The sequence below is a fragment of the Ictidomys tridecemlineatus genome, chromosome 8, assembly GCF_052094955.1.
Source record: "Ictidomys tridecemlineatus isolate mIctTri1 chromosome 8, mIctTri1.hap1, whole genome shotgun sequence".
Taxonomy (NCBI): domain Eukaryota; kingdom Metazoa; phylum Chordata; class Mammalia; order Rodentia; family Sciuridae; genus Ictidomys; species Ictidomys tridecemlineatus.
The window spans coordinates 114,297,022-114,313,033 of record NC_135484.1 but is presented as its reverse complement, the minus strand read 5'-3'; the positions used below and the strand labels follow the sequence as shown (position 1 = coordinate 114,313,033).

At 40.2% G+C, this 16,012-nt stretch overlaps 1 protein-coding gene and 1 long non-coding RNA gene across 3 annotated transcripts in view; one reads left to right on the top strand and one right to left on the bottom strand.

The window, feature by feature from the left end:
- Positions 1–6,843, bottom strand: part of Stk38 (serine/threonine kinase 38) — a 48,584-nt gene extending 41,741 nt beyond the window's left edge. Inside the window, exons 1-2 of one of the 2 annotated variants that reach the window (XM_005318757.4) lie at positions 6,551–6,843; positions 948–1,083 (exon numbers count right to left, since the gene is read on the bottom strand). In XM_005318757.4, the coding sequence (XP_005318814.1) occupies positions 948–1,078 (131 nt within the window). In that variant the 5' untranslated portion in view covers positions 1,079–1,083; positions 6,551–6,843. The remainder of the gene's footprint in view (positions 1–947; positions 1,084–6,550) is intronic. The other variant, XM_005318758.4, reaches the window with a different exon arrangement.
- Positions 6,844–6,864: 21 nt separating this feature from the next.
- On the top strand, positions 6,865–10,022 carry LOC144366237 (uncharacterized). Its single transcript, XR_013425219.1, has 3 exons — positions 6,865–6,942; positions 7,064–7,230; positions 9,103–10,022. It is a non-coding gene; the product is annotated as an uncharacterized LOC144366237 (long non-coding RNA).
- The last annotated feature ends 5,990 nt before the right edge of the window (positions 10,023–16,012 follow it).

Here is a 16,012-nt window from a genome sequence, read left to right as displayed (position 1 = left end):
TTCACCCCCAAATATATACATATAAATATTAAACTCTAGTTAATGTTATCCAAGCACAAATATTCAGAACTAAAAAATATTGATGTTTGCAACATACTTTGAAGTATGGATAATGAATAGAGAGAGAGATGGAAAGACAGATATGTGATAAAGCAAATATAATAAATGATAATCATGGACTCTAGATGATTGATACAAATACATGTATTCATCATACAATTCTTTCAACCTTTCTGTACTTCTGAATACTTTATAATAAAACATTGCAGAAAAAAAATTTTTTATTTATTTTTTAGTTGTAGTTGGACACAAAACCTTTATTATGTTGCTGAAGATTGAACCCAGGGCCTTGCACATGCTAGGCGAGTGCTCTACTGCTGAGCCACAACCCCAGCCCCCAGAAAATATTTTTAATTATGAATTACCACATGGATAGTGTATACCAGATTAGTCAACAATAACTGAAACTATTACCACTAACTAGGTGATTACTATGATGGGTATTCAAAACAACCCCACAGCAATTCTATAAGACAGGCAGAATTATTCCCATTTCTTGATGGGGAAACTGACATATAGAAAGACTAAGGAACTAGTTTCAACAGCAGATAGCAACTAAATGATATAGATTCAGGACTCTTAACTGGGGTTTGACTCCAAGAGGCTGTTCTATCCATCACATCACACTACCATAACAATGAACTCCAATGATCTGGCCTAATTATTTTTTCTTTATAATGCAATAGAATATTATGTAATTGAAATGTAGAAATAAGTGGGTTAATGGCAAATTTGGAAATCCTTTACACTGTCATTCCATTATAGTGAGAGAGGCTATAAAACGGCTGTGCTAATCTGGTCTCCTTTCAACAATATCAAGTGTGTTTTATGATATTAGACATGAATGCAACAACCATGATACAATTTTTTCAAACAGAATTCTTTACCTCATTTCTCGTTCTTCATGTTGAGCGATAAGGTTGCTATAAAAATTCTCCAATGTCACTTTGGTCATTGTCACCCTTTCCTTTGTATGATTACTCATGGAAGAGCAAGGTGTTGAGCCTGTCATTGCCATGGCTTCTAGAAACAAAAAAGAGGTTTTACTTTTAGAGTTAGAATCCTCTCTCCTACCTCACTGGTAAAAATGTAAATTGGCATAAGTTTTCCAGAGGACAAGAAGATAACATGTAACAAGTCAAACAGAATTTTTTAAAATATTTTTTTTAGTTGTAGATGGACACAATATCTTTGTTTTTATTTATTTATTTTTTTAATGTGATGCTGAGAATAGAACCCAGGGCCTCACGCAATGCCAGGTAAGCGCGCTGTACCACTGAGCTACAATCCCAGCCCCAAACAGAATATTTGATGAAAATAAATATATATTAAAGTTCTGTGACTGAAAAACTCCATCTTTAGGGTATAAGGACTAGAGAAACGACCACACAGGCTCTTGAGGGGACATACACAGGATGTGCTTTACAGAAAGGATGTTCATTATGCCATCATTTGTATTAAGAGAGGTTGGAAGCAATTCAGTAAGGAAATAATTAAATAAAATGCAGTGAATGCATACTAAGAAATACCATGCAACACAGAAGCAACTCTACTTGTACTTACAAGCCACATGAACATATCTTTACAACACAGTATTACATTTTCAGAAAGAAAAAGAAGATACAATACGACATATATAAATTAATTATATACAGTAAACCAGGTGTGGTGGTGCACTCCTGTAATGCCAGTGATTCTCTCAGGAGGCTGAGGCAGGAGGGTGGAAAGGTCAAGGCTAACCTGGGAAACCTAGTGAGACTCTGTCCCAAAATAAAATAAAAACGGCTGGGGGGTGTTGCTAAGTGGTAACAGGCCTGAGTTTAATCCCAAGGACCACAAAAGAAAAAAGACGTAAAATATATTTGTAATACTCTTTGTAATATTGCTTCATTTATAGATCTTTAACTTATAAATTCAAATAATCAACAAATATTTATTAAATACCTTAAGGCTATGTCAGAGCACATATATATGTACAAATAATCATTTTAATCACAGATTTGTTTTACTGTAGAAATTGGAAATCTTGAAGAAATTAAAATAGATCCATAAAGATTCACAAGTAATGGGGTTCAATGCAGCATTACAATGACAAAGAAAAACCAGAAATAATGTGAATATATAACATAACTGGAAGTATGAAAAAGCCTAAAATGAAATAATAAGACAATTAAAATATATTCTTGGGCTGAGATTGTGGCTCAGCGGTAGAGTGCTTGCCTAGCATGAGCAGGACCCAGGTTCGATTCTCAGCAACACATAAAAATAAAGGCATTGTGTTGTGTCTATACATAAAAAATAAATATTAAAAAAAAGAGTTTAAATATATATATATATATATATTCTAATTTGTGGTACAAGGGATTAAATTCTAAGTTAAATCCCCAGCCTTTTTTTTTTCCCCTTAAATCTTATTTGAGACAGGGTTTCTCTAAGTTTCGAAGGTTGGCCTTGAATGTCCATCCTCCTGCCTCAGTCTCTCCTGTAGCTGGGATTAGAAGCATGAGCCACTGAGAACTCAAGGTTTTGCCTCTTAATACTTAGCGGATTTTTAAATTGTTTCATGGATTAAATTAAAGCATATAAGGATTATGCAAACACTTGCTATTACTAAAAAAAAAAAAAAAAAGGCTTAACATTAGCAGTATTTAAACAAGATACTAAGGTGAAAATCATGTTTTAAAAAATCCCACCATGGGCTGGGGATGTGGCTCAAGCGGTAGCGCGCTCGCCTGGCATGCGTGCGGCCCGGGTTCGATCCTAAGCACCACATACCAACAAAGATGTTGTGTCCGCCAAGAACTAAAAAATAAATATTAAAAATTCTCTCTCTCTCTCTCTCTCTCTCTCTCACTCTCTCTTTAAAAAATAAATAAATAAATAAATAAAAAATCCCACCAGTCACAGTGACACATGCCTGCCAAGCAGCTTGGAAGACTGATACAAGATGATCACAAGTTCAAGGTCAGCCTGAGTAACTTAACAAGACCCTCTCTCAAAAAAGTAAAAAAATAAATAAAAGGGGCTGGGGGTTGTGGCTCATGGTAGAGTGCTCACCTAGCATGCACAAGGCCCTGGGTTCGATCCTCAGCACAATATAAATGTAAAGATACTGTGTCCACCTAAAACTTAAGAATAAATATTTTTTAAATAAATAAATAAATAAAAGTGGGGGTGGGCTGGGAATGTAGCTCCTTTTTACTGGGATTGAACCCAGGGGTGCTTTACCACTGAACTATATCTCCAGCTGTTTTATTTTTATCTTGAGATAGGGTCTTGCTAAATTACTGAGGCTGGCCTTGCACTTGTGATCCTCAGGAGTCAATGGGATTATGGGTGTGCACCACCACACCTGGCAGTGTCAAACATTTTGATTCATGAGGTGCAAAAATGATCAGTAAGCCAGGCATGGTGACATGACCCTGTAATTCCAGCAACTTGGGAAGCTGCATCAGGAAGATAGTCTCAGCAACTTTTTGAAACCCTCAGCAACTTAGCAAGACCTTGTCTCAAAATAAAAAATAAAAAGGACTAGGAGTACAGTGTAGAGTGCCCTGGGTTCAATTCCCAATACTTAAAAAAAAAAAAACAAAAAAAAAACCAGTAATAATAAATTCAAGGCATTGCAGGGAGAGGGAGAATAAAGAAGAGAATAGAGATTGGATATGATCAAAGGAAGTTATTTGCATGTAAGAATATGCCACAATGAAACTCATTATTCTGAATAATTAAAATGCACTAATATTTTAAAAAGATATTATGTTCAGAGCTACTTTACTGTATTTTTAAAATGGGAAAGTTTCTACTAATACCAGAGCAAATTCAAATGCTTTTTGAGTATCAGTAGAGGAATTTTATAAAACCTCTGGTTTATGAAGCTTGGGTGTGGTTCCTTATTTGTCAGTCTGTGAACCCTCCACCCACAATGAAAACCACATGCACTCTACAGTGCATTTGGAAAGAAAGTTAAAACCAGATCTAAAAACGAAGTCAAAAGCAAGAGAGAGCTGAGGACTATTCCTTGTTCAAAAATTTCTGGAGACACTTTACATAAATGTAGTTACATTTTAACAACTGAAATTATTTCCAACAAGAAAATATGACAACCTGAGAGTATTTAAGTCTAAGACAAACAATGCAATTAATAAATGTGAAATGAGCATGTAAATGATTTTCCATTGTCAACAAAGCTAAAAGAACAAAGTATATTTACACTAATAAGTACATAAAAAAAAGTTTTTGTTTTGTTTTAATAGATTTTTTTTACTTTATTTATTATTTTATTTATATGTGGTGCTTAGGATCGAACCCAGGACCTCACACATGCCAGGCAAGTGCTCTACCCCTGAGCCACTACTCCAGCCCCAAAAAGTTTTGACTCATTTAAGTCACTGTTAGTATGCTAAACTTAAAAAGATCAATAGGAGTCAGGCTTGGTGACACAAGCTTGCAATCCCAGCAACTCTGGAGGCTGAAGTAGGATGATTGCAAATTTGAGGCCAGCCTCAGCAATTTAGCAAGGCCCTGTCTCAAAAAACAAAAACAGCTGGAGATATAACTCAGTAGTAAAGCATCTCTGGGTTCACTTCCTAGGACCACACACGTTAAAAAAAAAAAAAAAAAAAGGTCAACAGGATATTAAGTGTACTCAAATATACTCATACATCAGGCCAACAAATTCTTTAGCATACATCCTCATATACAGTCACATTTCAATCTTCACATACAGTCTCTAATGTAAAGGTGAAAGTTGTTTCTTTTGATTTGCCTACAAATCTTCCTCTTCCTTCTCTTCTTCCACACATATAAGATTTAGCCTAATTCCAATAACTTGTAATCAAAAATTCAATTAATATTGCCCAATAGTGATTTATAGGTTGACTAGGCTAACCAAGCACTTTTTATATGAAGGGGCTTTACCTCGTGCTTTCCATAAGTCGCATTTTCCTGCCCTAACCCACAAGCCACTGGACTCCTTGTCCTATGTATTCCATTTTCCTTCAACCCTGAAGAATTAGGGAGTAATAGGAAGGTGAGAAATCCTTCAGAGTTTTTAAAAATCTGTGAAAGCATGTGATCCTCATAAAAGTCAGAAGCACTTAAAAGGTGGTCAAATAAAAACCACAGTTTTATTCAAACTAGACAGTAGTTTGGCTGGCTGATTTTATAATGCTACTGATACTTCCATAAATAACCTTTCTTTCACCAATACTTTACTTCTTTGTGACTAACAATTCATTATCTCTCATTTGGATAATTCAACCTTGGGGCTAAGACTTCCTTAAGAGTCACATCTATGTCTGATCTATCCTGAACGAAAGCAAACACTGTATCCTATACTCGTTTTTTTTTTTCTTACATTTTTTTTGTTGTTGTTGTAAATGGACAGCATGCCTTTATTTTTTTTTTAATTTTATATGGTGTTAAGGATCAAACCCAGTGCCTCACACACACTAGGCAAGTGCTTCGCCTCTCAGTTACAGCCCCAGCCCGCCTATACTTGTTTTAATATTCTTGCCCCATCTCATACATAGTGCTGTGCACTTAATAAGCACCTTTAAAAACCATTGACTAGGAAAAATATTCATTTTTGATGTCCATTCCTAGGAGATGAGGGTATGTATGTATGATGGGGGAGGGTTGGGATAGAGCTGACTTTGTATGCAGAGTTGGAGGATGGAATTGTCCTCATAGGAGAGAGCTGCTACCTATGTTTGGGGTGCAGAGGGCAATCTGTTCTTGTGGTGGTGGTGGTTTTGTGTTTGGGGAACCATATGTACCAGTCAGCTAATTCACAGCCAAGTGAGCTGAAAGGAAGAGGCAGCATTAGGTCTACTTCACTCCGACCTTCCTTTATATGTTTTACAGAAAGATAAGTTCCCTGTCATGTCTTTTAGGTATCTCAGAGTGCAAAGGGAAATCTGGTCTATTAGCCATTATGCACATTTTCCAACACAGAATTTCCTCTAACTTCTTATTGACTTTTTTCCTTTCTTTCGGCTCCGTTCCTTTTCCACCTCTTCCTTAAATGCCTTCCCTACATTTTCGGTGATTTTAAAACTATCAGAAACCCAGTATCCTAAAACTAACCAAACCACTCCAAAGTAGGTTTCGACTTCTCTATCTGGAACAACGGTTCCCGGGTTCTTAAACCCCAGATAAAGGAAAAGGAGGTGAAAAATGGTGATGACCGAGATCCCAGGGGGAACTGATAGTTGGCAGCGAGCAGACAAAGCTGGCAACATGGAAAGGAGAGCCTGGCTCCCCGCCCCGACTGCACACAGAGAAAGAGAAAGGCCAGGGTGGGGAGCCTGAGACTGGGAACTGTGGAGAGGACCACCAGGAGGCTGAGGAGGGGGCCGAGGGGCTCAAAGGACAGGGCTAGAAAGAGGGCGTCAGAGGGAAGGGAGAGCCCAGAAGGAATAGAGAAGAGGGCGAGATGAAGGGAAAGCCCGGGATGGCGCGGAGACGGCGACAGCCAGACACTCACCAGAGCCCCGGGGAGGCAGGGCTGGCGGCGGACAGCCGCAGGCACCCGGCCGGCCAGCGGTCTAGACGCGCGAACCGGAGAAGCCTCAGTGGCAGCAGCCGGCCGGCCAGAAGAAGGGATGGGACTCTCGAGCGGCTCTGAGGTAGGCGCGGTGCAGCGGTTGCGGGAGAAGGACAACAGGAAGCGCCCCAACTGCCGGAAAAGACGGCGGCACAGAGGGGCCAAGGCAACCGGTCCCCGGCCGCTGATAGGGGCTGCCGCGGCGGCCCGGGACCGAAACTGCGCGTGCGCGAGTCGCTGGCCCCGAGGCGGGGTTGCCGAACTGCGCGTGTGCGGTTCCGCCCCACCCACCTTCGCCCCTCAGCCCTCGCCAGGTTTCTCCCGCTTGCGAGGTTCTGGTGTGCGGTTTGGGGCGGTCTCGGGGTGGGCTGGGCTGGGCTGCGTTGGGCTGGACTGGGGAAGTTCCCCTTGTTTTGTTTTGGATTTTTACTTTTTGTTTTGAAATAATTGTAGGCGCACAAGAAGTTACAAAATTAATACAGAGAAGTTCCGTATACCCAACACCCACCCAGCCTCTCTCAACATCTTACATAAGGTGCAGCATTATCAAATCCAGGAAATTGACATTGGCAAAATACCATTAACTGTATGACAAACATTACTCGGATTTAGCCAGTTTGGTATGTATTTCTGTGCGGGTGTGTGTGTGTGTGTGTGTGTGTGCGCGCGCGTAATTCTATGAAATATAATCATCGTATAGTTTTCTCCACCCTCCTTGATTTCCTATCATTGTAGCAAGCAGTAAGTTGGCTGGAACTCTTCACCCCACCTACTCTTCCTTAAAGTAAAAGTTAACGTGCTCTACCTGGGATCAGGTGAGCTTCATAGGTTTAGGCTATGGCTGCTGGGAGAGTGGCCCACTGTGCACACACACACACACACACACACACACACACACAAACTACTTTTCAATGCTACCCGACTACCAAGGTAGGTCCAAAGTTCACTAGCATTTAAACACTGATTCAGTCCCTGTGAATTGAGCACAGTGTCAGACTTCTGAAAACAAAGATGAGTTAGACCTTGTCCCTGCAATCTAGGAAGTGACAAAGTATGTGCTCTCAGTCATTCTCCCACATTTTGTGGTATTATGGTTCCCCATTCTCCTACAACTGTGATGAGACCCTGGGACTTGGTTTTCTCCTTCGTGGATGTGTTGGTCCCAGGGTTCCTCTTAATGATGTGAAAAAGACAGGCCTTGAGTTGACTGCTGTCTTTGTCAAAGCCCTGTTTCCTTTTCTCTAGCCTCAGAGAAAATCACTCTACCTTTCATTCTCTGCCCAGAGGTATCTCTTCCTCAAAGCCACCTTTCAAAATCTTATCCATCCTTAATTAGCTACTGAATAACAGTCAAACGTTTACTTAATACTTTACAGTTTAGGAATAGCTTGTACTCATTCAGTCTCAGTTGATCATCACAATTCTTAAGCAGGTCGCATAGGGTGAGTTTTTACAGATAAACTATAGAGAAGCTAAGTGATCTGCTTGAATTCTCATAGCTACTAAAACCCTATTTCCTGACTGCAGATCCAATGCTCTTCTTCCCCTGTTTTTCATTCTTCTGAAATCCAGCTCAAACCTTACCTTCTCCTTGAAACTTCCCAGTTTCAGAGAATTTCATTCTCTGTTCTCAGTTATCTTATATCAATTTGTCTGTACCCCAACTCTAATAAACATTAAAGTTTTCCCTAAAATAGCAGGAATATTCTTGCTGATCTCCTTTCATGAACCCAAGAGATGAAATTTTATCAAGGCTCCAAAAATTATAGTAGGTGGTGTCATTGTTGTTTTCGGTACTGGGAATTGAATCCAGGGTTACTCAGCCACTGAACTACATCCCCAGCCCTTTTTTGAAACAGAGTCTCAGCTAAACTGCAGAGGCTAAACCTGAACTTGCAATCCTCCAGCCTCAGCCTCTCGAGTTGGTGGGAATCATTTTTGTTCTTTTTGCCACCCAAGCAACTGAACTCCTTTCTTATTATCAAGGAGTTAGGATGTAGCCCAATGGTAGAGTACCCCTCTTCTCATCATCAAAACTGAAAATTCGATATATCCTGTCTTCTAGTCTCCCTGGCAGATAGAGAGAGGACATGGAACCTAGATGCTACTAATTGCTTACATCCGCCCCAGACAATGAATTGGAAACTAAGATGATCTAACCTGCGCTTGCCTCTCTCTCATCCTAATATTGTGAGATCTTGCCTTTATTTAATACCTTTTTTAGTTGTAGATGGACATAAAACCTTTAATTATTTTTTATATGGTGCTGAGGATTGAACCCAGTACTTTACCCTGAGCCATAACCCCAGCCCTTGCCTTTATTTTTAATTTTGATATTTTGTTCATCATAAAATGTTTTTCATTTTTATTTTTTTAATATTGCATTGAAATATTACTTATCTTGATTACACCGAGCTTTCCAACCCCCCATTCTTAAATCTTGTACCCAAAGAACAATGTTTTGCTTACCTGTTCATCTCATCCCTGCCCAGGTTCTGGAAAGATCACTCAGTTCATTCTGGTGAGGGTGGTGGATACTTCATATAGATTTTGAAGTTGATGTGTACCTGGCAACCAACATGTCAACCATCAGTATCAGCCATATCACCTTCAAGATCTGGGCCAAGGAGAGGAGACAGCAGTTTCTTCATTGGACTAAATCGTCAGTGTGATTTTAGGCCTATTCTTTTTTTTTTTTCAATAAGTTTATTTTATTTATTTATTTTTATGTGGTGCTGAGGATACCTGGCAACCAACACATCAACCCCAGCGCCTTTAGGCCTGTTCTTGCATGCTTTAGCAGTAGGCCTGACTCTCTTGTTGTCCCTGGAATTCTGCACACAACTTAGTACCCTTTATTTTTCCTTTTTCAATGTCTTCCTTTATATATATATATATATATATATATAATCAGTACTAGAGATTGAACCAAAGGGTACTCCACCATTGAGCTATATCCCTCCCCTTTTTAATTTTGAGATGGTCTCTGTAAGTTGCCTAGCCTGCCCACTAACTTGTTGTCCTGCCTCAGCCTCCTGAGTAGCTGGAATTACAGGGAAGGGCCACCATGCGTGGCTTCAATATCTTTGTTTAAAAGTCCTTTTTTGGGGGCTGGGGATGTGGCTCAAGCGGTAGCGCGCTCACCTGGCATGCGTGCGGCCCGGGTTCGATCCTTAGCACCACATACCAACAAAGATGTTGTGTCCGCCGAGAACTAAAAAATAAATATTAAAAATTCTCTCTCTCTTTCACTCTCTCTTTAAAAAAAAAAAAAAAAGTCCTTTTTTGTATCAATTGGCCAGAGTTAGTTTGTTTAATTTGCACTTAATAACTCTAACCAATGCAATAGCCTCCAGTTATCCTTGTCCAAGGGCTTCTGAAAATAAAAATGTGTAACATTGCTGTAATTTTATTCATTGTACAGATTGTGTGGCAAAGTCACCTGTACTTCGTAACATCATTTAAAGTACCAGGGGTTAAAGCCATAGACCCAAAAGACTACAGATAGACTCTCACCATTTTAAATTTGCTGCAAAAGCCAGGTACTGTAGCCAAGCCTATAACTCAAGAGGCTGAAGCAGGAGGATAGCAAGTTTGAGGCCAGTCTGGGTGACATAATGAAACCCTGTCTCAAAATAAGAAAATAAAAAGGATGAGGATGTAGCTCATTGGTAACCCCTGGGTTCAATCCCTAGTAGCACAATTAACTAATCAATATAATTGTCACAAAAGAGCTGAAGATGTAGCTCAGTGGTAGGGCACTGGATAGCATGTACAAGGCCCTGAGTAGAATCCCCAGTATGACAACACAAAAGTCTGATGCAATCACACATGCCTGGGGCCCCAGTGACTCAGGAGGCTGCGGGAGGAGGATCACAAGTTTAAGGCCAACTTGGATAACTTGGTGAGACCCTGTCTCAAAATAAATAAATAAATAAAAAGATTAGGTATGTAGCTCAGTGGTAGACCGCCCCCTGGGTTCAATCCCTAGTATCAAAAAAAAAAAAAAAAAAAAAGATTGCCACAAAATATCAGAGAAAACCTTGGTATTATTTGAATAAATAATACCAGCACCACATAAAAAATAAAATAAATAAAAATAAAGTATTGTGTCCAATTACAACTAAATATATGTATATATAAAGATACACAACTTGTGTATTTACAACTGGACCTTTCACTTTAATCAAGAGAATAATAACTTTCATAAAAAGTGCTTTTTTATTCTGCAATGGAGTTAGGCAGGAAGACAGAGGTTGGGAATAAACCAACCTCTGTTCAGTTATCCAGCTAATAATTTCTACTATAATAGTATATATTATTTTGCTCTTCTCTTTTCATATAACTAATCTATTTGAAGAATTGACATACAACAGAACCACCCTTATGGTCTTCTGGTTAATGAGACCGCTGACCAGAGATAGTACCTATATATTCCTATTCTACATTGTCTCTGCCTTCAATATCATTCACTTGAGCAAGGCTTCTCAGGTTTTCTTTGTTTTTGGCACTGCTGGGGATTGAACCCAGGGCCTTGTGCATACAAGACAAGCACTCTACCAATTGAACTATATCCCCAGCCCCAGGCTTTTCTCAGTTTTATAACAGGTTTCTCAAAAACTACTGGGGGAAAAAATACAATGTTCTAGCGTACTAAATCATTCTTCCACATGGGACTTCAGTTATTTGGTGAGAAATTTTTATCTTGCTGTTTTCCTCAGTTGCTGACCCAGTAGCCTTTCCTTTCTCTTTAAACTTTGTCCCAAATCGTTCTTTGTCCTAAGGGATTCACTTATGTGACCAGCGGTATCTCAGCCTCTTGGGAAGAACCACAGCTCTCAGACTGACAGGTTGTTTTAGCCCATTGCAGTGTGTGCACCACCCACTGGGGGAAATGGCAGCAGTTGAATATGCATGTTCCTTCCATAGGAGGACAGGAATTGGTCTGGGTACACACTAGAAGTGCACACAAATCCCTTGAAATTTGGTGAAAATGCAGATTCTAAAACTAGGGATGTAGCTTAGCCCAGAAGGCATGAGGTCTTGGATTTGATCCCCAATACCACCACCACCACAACACCAAATGCAGATTCCAGTTCAAATGGTCTGGGGCAGAGCCAAGATTCTGCATTCCGAACAAGCCCTTGAGTGACGCTAATGCCGCTGGTGCAAGTTCCATGCTTGGCGTAGCAAGGAACTTGAACATGTATTTTGGTGAAAAATAAGGGGAATGTGCCCATGATCCTGTAGGGTGATGCTGTGAGATTTTAGGGCACATTTAAGGAAACTCTCTTCGAGGCCACCCCTGCACTCATATACAACCCTGAGAATGAGGGCATCCTTATTGTTAGGTCAGTGGTGGTGACTTAGAACAAAGCAGCCTGCAGGGGAAAGAAACATGAATCGGGTGCCTGCGAAAATGCCTGTCAATCAGCGGGATCTCCTGACTAAAGCCTGTCAATCAGCAGGACCCCCTGGCCAATCCTGGAGTTCAGCCAGATCCCCTGACCAACTCCGATCAGACAAGGGACTCTAAAAACACCTTTTCCTGTCCCAAGCTCTTCCCTTCCTGCTGTAAGCCCCATAAAAGTCCAGTCCAGTCAAGCTCCCGCGCGGTTTCTTCTCAGACCCTTCTTCTGTCCACTCTTGTCTGTCCACCCGGGAGTGATATCTCAATAAAGCCTCATTGGGTGGCCTTTTTAAATCTGCCTCCTCTGGTCACTGCCCACCTCGCCTGATCTGATATTTATGTTGGACATCCAAGGACCCTTGTTCGCCTACCCATTGGTAACATACCCATCAAGGAGTAACATTTTGGTGGGTATCTCTTTTCACCTGTGCTCATCCTGGGGATTGAACCCACAGCCTCATGCTTGCCAAGCACATGCTCAACCACTGAACTACATTACTAGTCTGCACCTCCAGAGGACTTTCTTTGTTTTCATTTTTATGTTTGTTTTGTTTGGGTACTGGGTACTGAACCCAGGGGCACTTTACCACTGAGCTACATCCCCAGCCCTGTTTTTCTTTTTAATTGTGCTGGGGATCCAACCCACAACCCCTCCCAGCCCTTTTTATTTTTTATTTTGAGACAGGGACTTACTAAATTGCTGATGCTGATCTTGAGTTTGTAGGCTTCCTGCTTCAGCCTCCAAAGTAACTAGGATTAGAGGTGTGTGGCACCGTGCATGGGTCCAGACCACTTTCTAATACAAATATCACATATGGGATTATTCTGTATGTGGTTACGGAATCATACTGTTCTCACTTATTCACATACATCTAATTGTGCTGTTTTAAATCCTCAAAGTTTGACCATTTTTTAAAAATATTTATTTATTTATTAGTTATTGGCGGACACAACATCTTTGTTTGTATGTGGTGCTGGAGGATTGAACCCAGGCCGTACGCATGCCAGGCGAGCGCGCTACCGCTTGAGCCACATCCCCAGCCCCAAAAGTTTGACCATTTAATGTCACAAAATAATAATTCTTTTTTTTTTTTTTTTTTTACATTTATTTATTTATTTTTCGGCGGACACAACATCTTTGTTGGTATGTGGTGCTGAGGATCGAACCTGGGCCGCACGCACGCCAGGGGAGCGCACTACCACTTGAGCCACATCCCCAGCCCACAAAATAATAATTCTGTTCTTCAAAAAAAAAATGCACACTTTCTCTGAGTATAGAGATTATGAAGTTATTTTCTTTCTTATACTTTTCAGATTTTCCACATGGATTCCACATGACCTTTTGATTCCATTTTTATAATTATCAGAGTAATACTTGTACAGACTTGAAGAGTTCGGGTGATCTTCAAGACGTATGGTAAACAGCAATTTCCTGCCCTGCTGGCTCCCACTAGATTTACTTAGCAGAAGCTTTCAGTACTTATGGTTGTTTCTGCTACTGTTCACCTCCTTGTTTCTAATTAACACTAGAGACCTATTTCTTAAATTTTTATTTTAGATCTTTTTAAATTTCCTTGTTGCCACCCCTTTTAAATCAATATTCAGTTTTTACAATGGAGCCAACTTACTTTCTTGTACCATTTTTTGTTTTCCCTGGAATTAATAATTGCCTCATTTTTTTCCTTTCCTAGTTTTTTTTTTTTGGGGGGGGTGTTTTTGTGGTAGGTACTGGGGATTGAATCCAGGGGTGCTTTACCACTAAGCTACATACCTAGTCCTTTTTTAAAATTTTTTTATTTTGAGACAGGGTCAAACTAAGTTGTTTAGGGCTCACTAAATTGCTGAGGCTGGCCTTAAATTTGTAATCCTCCTGCCTCAGCCTCCCAAATCTCTGGTATTATAGAAGAATGCCACTATGCCTGGCCCTAGTTTTGTTTCTAAATGTCTATCACTGATTTATCTGCAAGCTCTCTGCCAAAACTTATATTTCTAAGATTATTGTCAAACTCACAATCTGTTAGCTCCATTTTTCTCTCTAGTGTTATCCTTCCTGGAACTCCCTGTATTCGTGAGGATTCTCCAGAGAACCCCAGTAGATGCCCCAAACCATCTTTTTGGAATGCTTTACTCACTATTTTTTCCTACACATATATACCTATGACAAAAAGTTTAATTTATAAATTAGGAGCAATAAGAGATTAACAACAAGCCAGGCATGGTGGCGCACACCTGTAATGCCAGTTGCTAAAGAGGCTGAGGCAGGAGGATGGAGAGTTTGAAGCCAGTTTGGGCAATTTAGTAACACTTGGTCTCAAAATGAAATTTCAAAAAAGGGCTGGGGGGGATTGGGTTATGGCTCAGTGGTATAGCGCTCGCCTAGCATATATGAGGACCTGGGTTCAATCCTCAGCACCACATAAAGATAAATAAACAGGGGTTGAGTCATAGCTCAGTAGTAGAGCACTTGCCTAGCACATACGAAACCCTGGGTTTGATCCTCAGCACTATATAAAAATAAATAAATAAAATGAAAGATATTGTGTATATCTACAACTAAAAAAAATTAAAAATAAATAAATAAATAAATAAAGGCATTGTATCCATGTACAACTAAAAAAATATATATTTAACAAAAAGTGGGGCTGGGGCTGTTTCTCAGAGATAGAGTGCTTGTATAGCATGCATAAGGCCCTTGGTTTATACATACGCACACACACACACACAAATACAAACAGATTAACAACAATAATAAAATAGGATAACTATAATAATGTGTTAAAATTCTGTCAACATGCTGGGTGTGGTAGTGCACGCCTGTAATCCCAGCGACTCGGGAGGCTGAAGCAGGAAGATCTTGAGTTCAAAACTAGTATCAGCAATTTAACAAGGGGCCCTGAGCAACTCAGCAAGACCCTATCTCTAATAAAATTTTAAAAAGGCTAGGGATGTGGCTTGGTAGTTAAGCACCCCTGGGCTCAATCTTGGCACCAAAAAAAAAAAAAAAGTATGAATATGCTCTTTTTTCCTCAGAATATGAATTTTCAATTTAATATTTGCAGACTGTGGTTGACGGTGGTAAAGTGAAATGGAGGACAAAGGGGGACTTCTATATAAAGATGATATAAAGTGTATATAAAAATATAGAGGGTAGACAGAAAAAGCAGACCAGAGTTTGAAGTTTGAAGTCTGAAATCCACAGGGTAGGCCAGCTGGCTGGACACTCAGTCAGGATTTCTGTTGCCCTCTTTTTTTTTGTTTTTCTGGTGTTGGGGATTGAACCCAAGGATGCTTTGCTTTGCCACTGAGCTACATCCCCAGTCCTTTCTATTTTTTATCTTGACACAGGGTCTTGCTAGTCTGTCCTCAAACTTGTGATCCTCCTGCTTCAGCCTCCTGAGTCACTGGAATCACAGGTACACACCACTGCCACTGGCCTATGTTGCCCTCTTGAGGTAGAATTCCCTCTTCTCAGACGCAGGTGGCCAACAAATATATGAAAAAAATGTTCAGCGTCTCTCACAATCAGGGAAATGCAAATCAAAACTACACTAAGATGTCATCTCACTCCAGTCAGAACGGCAGTTATCAAGAGTACGTGGAATAATAGTAAATGCTGGCGAGGGTGTGGGGGAAAAAGTACACTGAACATTGGAGGACTGCAGATTAGTATAGCCACTCTGGAAAGCAGTGTGGAGATTCCTCCAAAAACTAAGAATGGAACCACCATGTGGCCCAGCTATTCCACTCCTTGGTATTATCCAGAAGAACTAAAGTCAGCATGACTGTAGCGATATAGCCGCTTCAATGTTTATAGCAGCACAATTTACAATAGCCAAATTGTGGAATCAACCCGGATGCCCATCAATAGATGAATGAGGGGCTGGGGCTGGGGCTGGGGCTCAGTGGAAGAGTATTTGCCTAGCATGTGTGAGGCACTGGGTTCCATCCTCACACCACTTAAATATAAATAAACAAAATAAATGTATTGTGTA